The 15,508-nt window shown below is 32.1% G+C and overlaps 1 protein-coding gene across 1 annotated transcript in view; it reads left to right on the forward strand.

Moving 5' to 3' along the window:
* Positions 1-15,508, forward strand: part of LOC143084131 (uncharacterized) — a 42,348-nt gene that overhangs the window by 20,061 nt on the left and 6,779 nt on the right. Inside the window, exons 7-14 of the mRNA XM_076260540.1 lie at positions 1,363-1,638; positions 2,532-2,816; positions 4,145-4,247; positions 4,737-4,825; positions 12,148-12,497; positions 12,837-12,924; positions 13,154-13,227; positions 13,755-13,791. Of these exons, the coding sequence (XP_076116655.1) occupies positions 1,363-1,638; positions 2,532-2,816; positions 4,145-4,247; positions 4,737-4,825; positions 12,148-12,497; positions 12,837-12,924; positions 13,154-13,227; positions 13,755-13,791 (1,302 nt within the window). The remainder of the gene's footprint in view (positions 1-1,362; positions 1,639-2,531; positions 2,817-4,144; positions 4,248-4,736; positions 4,826-12,147; positions 12,498-12,836; positions 12,925-13,153; positions 13,228-13,754; positions 13,792-15,508) is intronic.

Below are 15,508 nucleotides of genomic sequence, written 5' to 3' on the forward strand. Positions count from 1 at the left end.
GTGTTTGTGCTTTTAATTTTCTCCATTTTCAATTTTCCCCTCGAAGTTTAGTATTTTTGTAATTTTATATTTTATTCAACACGCATTTTCGGTATATTTGACAAATTTAGAAATGTGCGATCACGAATTTGAAATTCGTGCTATTCGTGCTATTCGTGCTGACATTTTTAATCCGTGATCACGAATAATGCAATTCTTTGATAGCTTATTCAACAGATTTTCTGTTTCGAATTTAATACGTTTACAAGCATAATAAGAATTAGTTCACACTTTATTGAAAATGTCAAACTTAAATGCTTAAATAGAGTAGATTTACATTACGTTTGGGTTGTTTGGAAAATATCGCTTTGTTTATACAAATAAGAATAAGTGGTATGATTGCCAGTGAGACAATTATCCACAAAGTTCAAACGAAGTGGATGTACATTGTAAGCAATGATTGCCCAACAGTACGGCCTTTAAAAATCTAAAAAAAAAAACACATACCGGATGGTCGGCTATAAAAGGCCCTGACAAGAATAGAAAACAACTCAATTGTAACAAAACAATTTACGAAATAACAATATGACAGAAAAGAACAAACGACCACCGATGAACTACATGCTTTAGAATTGGGACAGGCACATACAGAATATGGCAGGGTTAAACATATGTTTGAGCGTTCAACTCTCCCTCTTATCTGGAATTGTGGTGTAACAGAACATCATAAGAACAAATTATAAAATTAATTGAAAAAGACTAACAAGGATAGAAATATATCAAACAAACTCACGACGTGGACTTGTACTAATACATTAAAAATAAGACACAAAATACATATTTGAGAGTATTTGCAGTTACTAGCAGCTAGTTAACAGCCAATAACAACTAATGAAAATGTATGTTAGACTAAAATATCAATCAGTGAGCATCCAACCTCAAATGGATTTAGTTTAAAATCGTCATTTACAGAACTTTAGAAAATAACATGATCTTGTGCAATGCCATACTTGTAGTTATCGACTTTCGCAGGTTGGAGTACCATGAAAGTACATAATATATATGTAATATTTGGTATGATTTTAATTTACTGATAATAAAATCAATATGTATACCAATAAGATTTAACTACAATGTTGAAAAGATAAAACATAAAATAAAGGCAAATAATAAATCGATTGATAAAAACATATCCGGGGTACAAACTAACATCGAAAGCATATATACATTTTATATAAGTTTACCCGGGTCGTACATCACCGTACAATGTATGATGGTCAAATCATTTTCAAAAAAGTTTTCTACAAGTTCGGCTGAACTTGCATTGATGATATAATTTAGTAAAGTTTTTTAATACATATTATAGTTTGTTACATATTTCAGCTGTATACGTTGAAGATCAAATTAACCTGAATATAAGGGCAAATGACACAATAACGTTACTATGTGTTGTGACTGGTGGTAATCGTGTAGCATGGCGGCGGAACAATCAGATCATTGATACAACCAGTAGTATAGAATATAGTGGAGGTACTGTGAAAACTCCACCGCTAACAATCTCTAAACTAACAAGGTATCACTCGGGGAACTACACATGTGAAACATCTTACGACCTTGTTAAAGTCACCAGCAAGAATGCAATTCAACTGTATGTGAAAGGTAATGTATACCATCTTAAGAAATGTTTTTGTCGTTCTAAATGTTTAGTAAGAACGTTTGTTTACAGCTGGATTTATAGAATTTGATTTAAATAGACAAACACGTGTTCCTATCAATTGACAGGCCGATTATCGGTTCATTATAGGTGTCTTTAGAAGGTGACGACCGTCTACACTACGGATATCTTTTGTTCCCTTTAACTTAATGTAAAATAATCCCTACATGTACCTTATATTAATCGTTATATCAAATAATTTCCTATCACACTGCACATGTTTTTACCCTTCGGTTTCTACTTTAGAGTTATTTAAATATCATTCACAGAGAATGTCATCCGAGATTATCAAATTGTAAATGATAGCAGAAAACGTCCGAACGGAACCAGTTGTACTCCTTTTATACATTGATAGTTGACTTATCTATTTTTACAATCAAGTGAGTGTGTAATTAAGCACTGAATGATGAAGGTTGTTATTTTAAGGAATATATTTAATTAATTATAAAAAAAAATATAAGGTACTATGAACATAAACTCACGATAGATTCCTGGATTAACATTTGTTTCTGCGCTAGACGCACGTTTCGTTTACAAAAGACTCATCAGTGACGCTCGGATAAAAAAAAATTAAAAAGACCGAATAATTATAAAAAGTACAAAGTTGAAGAGCATATCACCAAACATTTATAAAAGTTTTACCAAAAACAGCTAAGTTAATCTATCCTGATGTATAAAAGCTTTAGTATTTCGAAAAAAGTTTTGACACGAGTTAATTTATTATTATGACCACGTCAATGATAATGCATGCCAAAATAAAAGTGATAGCTACAAAGATGGCGATACCCTCGGGGAATAAAAATAAGCTAAATATGTGTTTTCATTGCTTCTTTTTCAGATACTCCATTAGTACATCGATCATCAGATAATATTCAAGCTTCAACTGGTACACCTATTCAACTCAAATGTGTCTATGAGTCGTACCCTGCACCTACGGCCGTCTTTTGGAAAAGAGATGGCGAATATCTGAATGTATCCGATTCAAAATATAATGGAAGTTCTATTAAAGATACATCTTTAACAATTTTGAACACGGAACAAATAGATTCAGGCATTTATGTGTGTGGCGTAGTCAATGAAATAGGAACCGGGTATAGTAAAAACATCCAACTAATAATTAAAGGTAAAATACGACAGAAATAAGCTTCTTTACTTTCGTAGATTTAAACAACTTTTACTTTCCCCTACTTATGGTAGTTATGATTTTCAGTCTGTACGCCCGTTTGTCCGTTCGTTCGTTCGTCAGTCTTTCCAGCTTCAGGTGAAAGTTTTTGATAAATGTAGTCCAATCAACCTAGTACACAGGTTCCATATGATGTGATCTTTCTAATTTTACGTGGATTGATAAAGAAAATAACAGTGCGAGTGGTTCTATGGACAAATTCTCGTTTGAACATATGTTTTTAAAAACGTTTTTAGAAACAGTTCTAAATAATAAAAATTCAAGAACACAAAAATCTTTTGGAATTTAATAAACAGTACACAATCTTCAACGACAAATGAGTTTAAGCAAAACATAATGGCTTAAATCATGTAAATCGTGATGAGTTTGAAAATTTTATGACACATAGATTTTCAGGTTTGTCATCAATACTATAAGTTCAACTAGAACACACCCGTGATATCGCGGGTCTGTGGCTGAATTAAAGAATATAACTATGCGTAAGCCTTATTTAAGTATTGGTATTGTCATCTGATAAAGTCATGCCGATTATAAGATGCACAGTTTTCTCTGCTTAAAGTTGAATTCTTTGATTCGCTGTTTTACGTCATTCCGGCTTACAAATTGAAAACTGTACATGCTGTACCTATACGCCTTATTTTAAGTCCAGAATTATATTATTCGTATTGTCATCTTAAAAAGTCATAATGATTAAAATACTACAATCGGGAACAATGTGACAATGATTGAATTTAGTAGTGTCAACCCTGTGATTACGACCCGTGTATATAGCAAAATCCTAAATACAGGCGCGTTTGGTGGTGCGCCTGTCAGATGCGGAACGTACAGATAAAGTAATAGGAAACAGGTGAATATACTATTGGTATCGGTATCGGATTCGACCCGGAACTTTTTAATTATTGGCAATATTAATTATGTGGGAAACAAAGGGGTCAGGAGTGGTGTAATTTTTAATCAACAGCATTGTACTATATTAGTTAGATATAAAGTTGAATTTTTTGATTCATCGTTTTTACGTGATGACGGCTGATAAATTGGACCTCGTAATTTTAGTATTATAGATAGTGCGTTTATGTGACTTTGTTATATGTCAGTAAATAAAACATGTTGATTACAGTGTCACAATCTAATTGATATATTATCAAACAAAAATATTTAATATTCCTGCATTATAATACATTTGAGAAACTTTTACCTCGTGCCAATCAAATGCATACATAATTTATGTATATTTCAAGCCTGAATTACTTTCAATTTGTCGTTTTTAGATCCAGAAAAGACCAGTTCTGCTTTAACATCAGCTGTTGGTGGTGTGATTGGAGCAATAGTTGTATTCGTTGCTGTATTTATATGTTTTATTGTCCTCCGACGGTAATTCGTTTAATTTTAAAATCAAATAATTCAAATATAACAATGTTTGATTCATCCGTAGTTCTATAAAATCATTACGTAGGAGAGATGATTCAAGTTTGTAGATGTTTTTGTGTTCTGTTAAATTATTCCTTTTAAAAATGTTACACGATGATGACTGCTGTACCCATATTTTGACTATTTTATTCATTATGTCTGTTTAATCCACAATTTTCTACATTTGAAAATGCCTGTACCAAGTCAGGAATATGACAGTTCTTGTCCATTCATTTTTAATGTGTTTTGTCATTTGATTCTGCCATGTGATTAGATTTGATTTTCCTCTGAGTTCAGTATTTTTGTGATTTTATTTTTTATACAATGATGTTTCCAATAAATTTTTCATTATTTACCGGTAATTCTTTTCTTTTGTTATATCAAACATTTTATGTGTGATTTATTTTACCTGTTATTCCATTTTGTAATGCTAATATTTTTTATGTCACAAAGAAGACGAAACTCACACGAGAAAAACTCAAACAGACAGAAAGTGGACACAAGACATACAACGTTTAAGCAGGCCGTTCAGTTCAGACCAGGTATGCATTAGTTGACATACGTTTAAATAAAAATCCATGATAATCAATTCTTAGTATATAAACTCCGAATAAGTATGCCATAAACGAGTAATATTTAACCAATTATACTCTTACGACCCTCCTCATTCTTCTTTTTGAATCATGTGGTATTTGTTTGCTGTGGTGGTACCACTTCTCAGACAAAATCCTACATCAATATTTAATAGTTACCTCTGTTTGCCTTTCTTTAGTGCAGTATTGTGAGTTTTCAATTTCTATGTCAGGAGTCGCAAACAGGTTCTGAGGGAAATCAAATAACTTATTCAGACTTGAGTGAAGAAACCATAACAAATGCAGAAGGCTGACTAGATATTAAATACAGGTTTGGGCCAAGTAAATCTACAGTTTAATTATACTTCCAATTAGATGCAAAGATAATTGTCAAATACAGCTAAAGACAAAATTACATCGACCCCGCAAAACTGTAAAATTTTCCAAAACCTGTATAGTAATGAGTAGAAATTATCTTAATGAAGACGATATGAAGGCTGTAGCAAACGCATTTGATGAACATTGGGTGACATCACCTGGTAGGCCACATTACAAAGTAAAGGATGCCCCACCTCTTCGAAAACTATGACCCAAGATATTGGTTGCTACCAATACCTGAAAGGTGTAGAGCGTTTTTAAATTGAACCAAATAGGCTGAATATGTAAGTGGGGTATCTAAATATTTGCGTAACTAAATTATTGCAGGACACGTTGTTGTATTATTTGGCACCATATTATGTAAAAGAGGGGCGAAAGATAGCAGAGGAACAGTCAAACTCATAAATCAAAAATTAACTTTTAATGTCATGGCTAAAAATAAAAAGGACAAACAATAGTACATCAAACAAAACATTGAAAAATAAAAGCTAAGCAACACGAATCCCACTAAAATGGGGTTATCTCGGGTGCTCCGCCAGAAGAATAAGCAAATTCTGCTTCACATGTAGCACCCGTTGTTGCTCATATTATTACAAACTTGGTAACAAGTCTAATTCGGTGGGTCACATTCGTAAAAAGGGCACTGGTTTGTAGTTACAATGTACGACATGAGGAACATATCCGCTTTCATCTGTAAAAAGGATATCCAAAACGGTCAACCAACTCTAATAATAACAAATCCCGTGTTGGACAAAAAGGGAAATCTGGAATTCTCTGAAGTAGGGTCTCGAGAAATCAGGAATTCTTTGAAGTGGGGTCTCGAGAAATCAGGTATTCTTTGAAGTGGGGTCTTGATTACTCTTTGTGCATGATGGATGGTCTTAGTTTTGCGTATTCTCAAAATAACACTTTTTGGTTGAAAAAAATATCGTGCCTGTCAGAGTGCATTTTGGGATTAATGAGATGGTGAAGGTATCAAAGGACCAACTTCGTAAAAAATGAGACAAATTCATTAAAACAAGCTGACCAAAAAGTCATCATATCGAGAACTCAAAGACCTTTTTTGTGTCAATGAATAAACGTTCATAACATGGGGATGTCATATTGTTTATTAAATTGTAGAGGTCTGTCTTCTGATAAAATAAAAAGAAGAGATATATTTAGTAAATGTAGAGAAAATTATGATATGGTTTTCTTGGTAGATACTCACTGTAAAAAAGAACTTGAAAAGTACTGGCAGGCAGAATGGGGGTATAAAATAATATTTGGGTCGCATACCACGAGCAGTAGGGGTGTGGCTATCTTGTTTAGAAGCACTTTTTCTTTTGAAATCTTTGGACAGAAAGTGGATCAAGATGGGAACTATGCAGTTCTAGATATAAAAATTTTCAATCATAGAATGACAATAGCAGTGGTATATGGACCCAATGAGGACAAACCAGTTTTTTATGAAATACTCCAAAGAGATATTGAAAATTTTGGTAATACTTCAGTATTTGGAATTTACCACAAAATTATGATATGGATACTTTAAATTATTTGCATAAAAATAAATCCTAAAGCTCAAAAAAAGGTTAATGAAATGATGTCAGAAATAGATCTGGTTGATGTTTATAGGGAATTATACCCAGAGAAAAAGAGGTTTTCCTGGAGAGGACCTAACAAGAAGCAGGCAAGACTGGACTACTTTCTTGTCTCATCTGATTTTCAACCAATGATAACCTCGTGTGATATTGGTGTTGCATATAGGTCTGATCACTCACCCGTATCTCTGTCCATTCAATTTAATACAAATGAAAAAGGCAAAGGGACGTGGAAATTTAACAATGCTTTATTATACGACAAAGAATTTATTGCTAATACTAAAACTTGTATTGCTGATTGTATTGATCAATATAAAATAGTTGGTTCTGAAAATAAGGAAGAAATAGAATTTTCCATTTCAGATCAACTGTTTTGGGAAACATTAAAACTGATGATAAGAGGAAAAACAATATCTTAATCATCTTTTAAAAAGAAACAACGAAGTAGGGAAGAAGCAGAACTAGAAAGTCAATTGAACAATTTGAACAATAATATAAACATCAACGATAAAAGGGAAGAAATTACACGTATTGAACTTCAGTTAAGGTCGTTAAGAGAATCTAAAATAAAAGGGGCGATAATGAGAGCAAAAGCAAAATGGCAAATTGAAGAGAGAGAAGTACAAAATATTTCTGTAATCTAGAGAAAAGAAATTATATTGAAAAAGTAATGCAAACATTAACTTTAGATAATGGGGAAACTATCACTGATCAAGCAAAAATTCGTGCAGAACAAAAGTTATATTATGAGAATCTATATTCATCCAAGAAAACACTTATAAATAATACACACAGAGCTAATTTCTTTTCTCTGGAAAACCCATTTATCAAAATTCTCTCTGATGAACAAAATATTAATTTAGAAGGGGAACTAAAAAGCTCAGAAATTCATAATGCATTAAAAAATATGAAAAATGGTAAATCTCCTGGTCTGGATGGGTTTACAACTGAGTTTTATAAATTCTTTTGGCACGACATTAATCCTTTCCTACTGCGTTCTTTCACAGAAGCATTTCAAGAAGGTAAATTATCAATTTCACAAACACAAGGTGTTATCACCTGTCCACCCAAAGATGGTAAACCAAAACATTTTCTAAAAAATTGGCGACCTATTTCACTACTTAATGTAGATTATAAAATAGTATCAACATGTATTGCAAATAGAATTAAAAAAGTCCTTGATCACCTAATTAGTGAAACTCAAACTGGTTTTATGAAAGGCAGATATATTGGTGAGTGTACACGGCTTATATATGACCTCTTGAAAAAAGTAGATGACGAAGATATTCCTGGCTTGCTTGTCTTGTTGGACTTTGAAAAAGCTTTCGACTCTCTTGAGTGGAACTTTATATGCGAGACCTTGAAATTTCTAGGTTTTGGTGACACAATAGTGAAATGGTTCACAACCCTTTACTACAATTCAAAAAGCTGCATTCAAAATAATGGCTATCTATCTGATTTTTTTGTAATAGAGAGGGGGTTCGACAAGGGGATCCATTGTCTACCTATCTTTTTATTTTATGTTTGGAACTGCTTAGTGCATCAATAAAATATGACAACAACATTAATGGTATAAAGATTAAAAATTCTGAATTTTTACTCAGCCAGTATGCTGATGATTCGACTTTGATCCTGGATGATAGTGAAGAATCTCTCAATAGTGCTCTAAATAAGACAGACTTGTTTTACTCATGCTCTGGCTAATTTTGAAAAAAACCCAAGTTATATGGATTGGGGCAAAAAGGGGCTGTGGTGAGGAGCTAAACACAAATAAAAAAATAATATTGAACCATTCAGGAAATTTCAAACTCCTAGGCATTCAATATTGTTTGTCAAAAGTTGATATATGTGTTGATAATTATTTAGAAAAAAATAAAAAAGTAAAACATCTTTTAAGTGATTGGTCATTCAGAAATATTACTATATATGGGAAAATTGTAGTTGTGAAAACTCTTGCCCTACCAATTCTAATTCAATGTTTTACTGTTTTACCAGATCCATCCCCAGATATATTAAAGCAGATACAAGCTATGCTATACAGATTTGTGTCGGATGGTAAAGGGGACAAAATTAAAAGAAATATACTTATCTCAAATTACGAGGATGGTGGTGTAAAAATGCCACATATTGAATCATTTATAAAATCACTTAAATTATCCTGGGTTAAAAAAGTTTTAGACCCCACAAACTATTCATCATGGAAGGTTCTTTTGGCAGATCACCTTGAAATGAATGGTGGATAAAATATTTGGCACTTATCAAAATCAGCACTCAATAAAATTAAAGAAGAATTTAACCCTTTTGGCAATATGTAATCTCATCATGGGCCTCACTGTGTGAACCTCTGACCACAGCCCCAAGTGACATCTTGTCTCAACCATTGTTTTTAAATGAAAATATTATGATTGATGGAAAAACAGCTTTTTATAAAAGTTGGATACAGAATAATGTATTTTTAATAAATGATCTCATTAAGGAAAATGGAGAATTATGATGAATTTATTAGAAATTATAATGTAAAAACAACTTTCCTAGAGTTCTATGGACTCATCTTGGCACTTCCAAAGGAATGGAAGAATGTTATTCATTCTCAAGTATTTCTCAAACTAAATACTGTCGGTCACAAAATTGTTACCGCCATAAAAACAGTTGATAAAGTATCAAAACATTTGTATAAAATTTTTCTAGATAAAATAAAGGAAACACCATCACGCATACAAGAGAAATGGAAAATAAAATTGGGAATAGATATTGTGGCCGAAGAATGGAATTATTTTTTTAGCCTTCCTTCACTTATAACTGAAGATCCCACATTAAGGGCATTTCAATACAGATTACTCCATCGAATTCTAGGAACAAATATTTTACTTATGAAATGTAAATATAGTGAAACAGAACTGTGCACTTTTTGTACAGAAACTAAAGAAACATACATACATCTCTTTTTTGAATGTAGATATATTCGAACATTCTGGCTTAATTTTTTTCAAAAGTTAGAAGATGTCTTTAATGTAAGCTTTCTCCCAACCTTATCAAGTATAATCTTGGGTGTTAAATATCATCTATTTAAAGATATTCTTCATACATGTATTCTGATATTGAAGAGATATGTTTATTTATGTAGAGTTAGATTTACAGTCCCATCTGTTGCTGAAGCAATTGAATGGCTTAACTATTATTATAGGGTTGACATGGTCTCTATGAGTTTGTGCTCTACCAATAAAGCAATAAGAATAAAAGAAAAATGGTCAAACATTGATAATATTATTAAGAAATAGAGCTCAATAGTTATCAAAGGTACCAGGATTATAATTTATAGTCCGCCAGACGCACGTTTCGTCTACATAAGACTCATCAGTGACGCTAATATCAAAATATTTATAAAGCCAAACAAGTACAAAGTTGAAGAGCATTGAGGATCCAAAATTCCAAAAAGATGTGCCAAATACATCTAAGGTCATCTATGCCTGGGATAAGAAAATCCTTAGTTTTTCGAAAAATTCAAAGTTTTGTAAACCGCAAATTTATAAAAATGACCACATTATTGATATTCATGTCAACACCGAAGTATTGACTACTGGGCTGGTGATACCCTCGGGGACGAAACGTCCACCAGCAGTGGCATCGACCCAGTGGTGTAAATAGTTATCAAAGGTACCAGGATTATAATTTATAGTACGCCAGACGCGCGTTTCGTCTACATAAGACTCATCAGTGACGCTCATATCAAAATATTTATAAAGCCAAACAAGTGCAAAGTTGAAGAGCATTGAGGATCCAAAATTCCAAAATGTTGTGCCAAATACATCTAAGGTAATCTATGCCTGGGATCAGAAAATCCTTAGTTTTTCGAAAAATTCAAAGTTTTGTAAACCGCAAATTTATAAAAATGACCACATTATTGATATTCATGTCAACACCGAAGTATTGACTACTGGGCTGGTGATACCCTCGGGGACGAAACGTCCACCAGCAGTGGCATCGACCCAGTGGTGTAAATAGTTATCAAAAGTACCAGGATTATAATTTATAGTACGCCAGACGCGCGTTTCGTCTACAAAAGACTCATCAGTGACGCTCATATCAAAATATTTATAAAGCCAAACAAGTACAAAGTTGAAGAGCATTGAGGATCCAAAATTCCAAAAAGTTGTGCCAAATACATCTAAGGTAATCTATGCCTGGGATAAAAAATCCTTAGTTTTTCGAAAAATTCAAAGTTTTGTAAACCGCAAATTTATAAAAATGACCACATTATTGATATTCATGTCAACACCGAAGTATTGACTACTGGGCTGGTGATACCCTCGGGGACGAAACGTCCACCAGCAGTGGCATCGACCCAGTGGTGTAAATAGTTATCAAAGGTACCAGGATTATAATTTATAGTACGCCAGACGCGCAGATGTATTCTGTTATTGACTTTGTATTTTATAATTTGTAACAAGTATGGTTAACTATATGTTTAGGAGTTGTAGCAGAATAATCTGTTTGTGCATCTTTATTTGTAGATGAGATTTGAAAATGATATGAAAATAATAAAATATATATTACAAAAACATAATATTGTTTATTAATTAAATAGCATGTTTTAACTTGCAATAATTGTCTGTTATTGATAGCATTTGTGTTTTTTCTCTACATATTTTACTTTAAATTGCAAGTTCTTCTGATTGTTTGATAGTTTGATTTAGTTTGCCTTTTTATTTTGGTATTTCTTTAAAAGCTGAAAGGAGTAGGTCCGGTAAGACCCCTTTTTGGCCCCAAAATATAACAGTTTTACAAAATTGTTAAAATGTAAACTTTTAGTTATTCATTGGACAGTTGAATGCTTCTGCTACATAAATATGGGCTGTTTTTGACAATAATATGCACATATATCGGGTTGCAGCACCATTAAGTCATGCTAAATTACTGAAATCTTCAAAATTCTATCATTTTAGTTAAATTTTAGGCGGTTTCCTTGTAAAATGAAAGTGGCCGCATTCGTGTTCATCCTTAATATTGAAATGTAAGTTGTATTTTATGATAACACATAACATATATAAAGGTTGTGGATGAACACGGATGCGGCCACTTTCATTTTTGACAAAAACCACCTGAAAAGTGACGTTTTTTGGCATATTTGAGAGATTTTTCATATTTGAGCTTGAATCGGATCGTTTTTAATGACTAAATCAGTTAAAATCTTTCACTTATACTAATTAAATCAAGTGAAATAGACACTTAAGTCTTTAAAAAGTGGTCAAAATCTTTCGTCAGATGAATCTGAAATTTGAGGCCAAAATGAGTCCTTACCGGACCCACTCCTTTCATAATGCATCTTTGCAGAAACAAAATCACAAGGGGAAACGTACATGAATATAGGCTTGGTTTCATCAACTGATACTGATGAAGATGAAACTTCGTCTACAAAACGGATTCAATTGACCCAACAGAAAGCGACAAAAGCTATCTCAAGCAAGAAAAATACATCAAACTTCGGCAATGATGATGAATTTACCAATCAAAACGATAAAAAGCAAACGATCCCCTTAGACAGAAACCTGGACAATGCCACTGATGATTCAACGTACTATAATATAGATGATATAATCACAAGTATAAGGGTCAGTGAGCTGAAAGATTATATTTTCAAAAGAAAATCGAATGTGAATGGCAAGTTAGAAGATGAATATAAGGTAAGGAGAGTTTTATTTGGATACTCCACAATCGAAATCTGATGTTTACATATTACTTAATAATGGCGTGTAAGTTTTTTTTAATGTTACGACTTTTGATGTGTTGCAAATGAACAATTAAACATGAACGTATCAATATGAATTAGCCTGATCACTATTAAAGTTTATTTTTAAACGTTTACCAAATGCGGAAACAACATATATTTCTTTCCTTCATAAAGTTCACAGTTTACCTAGATTTAAAATTCCGTTAGTCTTTGATTTCATCTACTCCCTTTGAATTATCCTTCTACGATAATGGTAAATAGTCTTAATACTATATTAATCTCTTGACATTAGAAAATACCATATGGAGTTCAACACCCCACAACAAAGGCTCAGCTTAAAGAAAATGTACCAAAGAATAGATTTAAAACAACTTTTCCATGTAAGTATTTAAGTTCCTCATATTACAAGTATAAATTTTCTACATGTTTTATTTTGTATGTTTATATTAATTTGATGACAAGATTGTATATCAAATATTAAGTTTTAATAAAGTAGTGAACTGATTTGTTGAATATTTAAGACGTAATTGTAAATTTATAATGATAAAAGAAACAATATGGTATTCATAAACTCCTGATTATAATCCAGTAAACATCATTCTCTTGTAGATGATCATACAAGGGTGGTATTGGAACCATGTCATGGAATGTCCTCAGATTATATAAATGCCAATTATGTAGACGTAAGTATTTACTTAACATTTGATATCCATTTCCTTAACAAGCATCATACTAAGGGCATAATTTTATATATAGTTATTTACTCGGTTTTTGTTTAATGTAATCGATTTATAAATAAACAACTGTCATTATTTTTTTATTAAAGCGCGAAATTAAAACACTCAAAAGTTCTAAACTTACGATAAAGAGCCCGGGATCCTGAGCTACTTTTTTGCAAATATTAAATCAGTATATATTAGATAAATGAAATTTGAGTACCGTTTCAAATTTCAGTAAGGCGCATTGGTGTTTTGAAATAACTAACAACTATATATGTACTTTCATGTAAGAATAAAAGCTTCCAAATTCATCACCACCCAAATAACTCAAATGCTATACTCTGATTCATAGCATACTTATATTTCACATGAATTCTAAAGTTTCTTTGCGATATTTTAAGGAAAGTTGACTCATTTACAATCATACAACATCACCTTATTAATTGTGTTTTTCTAAAACTGTATTAAATGAAAACTCATTTTAATTTCAGGGTTTTGAAAAGGAAAAGTGTTATATAGCATCACAAGGTATAATTGTTAAAAGTCTAAATATATGTCGATTAACGATAGCGCAATGGGTGTATTAGTTTCCAAACCTACTATTTATAATGACATGTGGTGTATCTATATCTTTATAATCAGCAGATACGTTGATGCAAACAATGGGCAATGCCTCTGGCGATTTCATTAGTCTTTCATCGATATCAGTTTCAATGAAACGTGTGAACATAAAAAGAAGTATATATGTTCCAGACCGTATGATTATTTGGACCGTACACGTACGGTCTGGACCGTATGCTTATTTTTTAAAAATACTCATACGGTCGGACCGTACGCGTACGGGCTGACTAATATTAAGAAGTTAGTCAAGTTTATTAGATACAAATGCATATAACAGATAAACACAACTCAACTCTAAAATTAATATAAAAAGTTCAATTGTAATTGAAATACACACTTTAAATTTTAATTACTTTAAAAAAGCACGCTTAATAAATCTGTTAATCTCTTATAATTAGCATGTCGATGTAATACATTACACTTTTTTCTGTATTAAATTATGCTCACTCACGGAAATTGAAGATATCGGAAGTAAGCATAATGTGGGAGGACAATTGTTTTAGAATATTACAAAAAAAAATGCAAAGCCTAGGAACATGCATGAACTGAAAACATGTAAATGTAAAAAAATATTACGTTACTTGTGGTAGCAAGTGTCACCTAGTGCGAGAGTACAAAAATAGGATTCAGATGTACAGTTCAACAAATATTTAATTTCCACTGTTCGCTTGTTCACTTTATTCATCTAATTGTAATAATAACAATTTGTAAAACTAAAAATAAATATTTCGATAAATGTTTGTTTAAATTTAATCCATTGGATTCAATAACATGTATCGCCAGCTGGACCGTATGCGTATACTCATACGGTCCGACCGTACGCGTATGGTCGGACCGTATGGGTATACGTATACGGTCCGGACCGTACGCGTACGGTCCAAATACTCATATGGTCTGGAACATATATATTCAATGAATTCATGAGCCTGACTGTATGCATGCAAATGCCCACAGTACTCCGACATTTATAAAGACGTAAAACCAATAAAACAATACCTTCCTGAACAAACAAGAAAGAAAAATAGCTTAAAGTAAATACAGTTTAACAACATGATTTATACCTCATATATGAATAAACATTATACACTTTTACGCTCAATAACATTTTCTAAATTCAATTTAGTTTTGATGATAATTATATGCCATTTCTGACGACAGAACATAAGCCATCAAAAATTAAAATTTGTACATTCTGTGTTCCATCTTACTGCCTCAAATGTGTAGGTGCATACACAGGTTCCTTTGTATGATGAATGAGATGCACATGACTACATCCACAAAACCAGAAACACTATCATAAAATTGTGTACTCGTAAAAATAGTTTTAAAACAAAACAAAAAATATCGCTAGGTCAAAATTGCCGATAAAAAAAAGTATGAAAGCATTTAATATTTTGATACTGACACATGGGTCTCACTTAATATTCCAAACCCTGTATCAAAAATAAAATATCATTATTCTATGTGTATCAGTATATATTAATCAAAATTATGAAAGAACCCAAAGTCTCATTTTGTAAGGAATGGACCATGGAGTTGAGAAATTACTAATATTTTTTCTGTCTATGAAGAAATAATATAATAAATGTGGTGCACACTGAATACCCACTGTTAGCGAGTTATT

This window comes from Mytilus galloprovincialis, chromosome 7, assembly GCF_965363235.1.
Source record: "Mytilus galloprovincialis chromosome 7, xbMytGall1.hap1.1, whole genome shotgun sequence".
Classification (NCBI taxonomy): domain Eukaryota; kingdom Metazoa; phylum Mollusca; class Bivalvia; order Mytilida; family Mytilidae; genus Mytilus; species Mytilus galloprovincialis.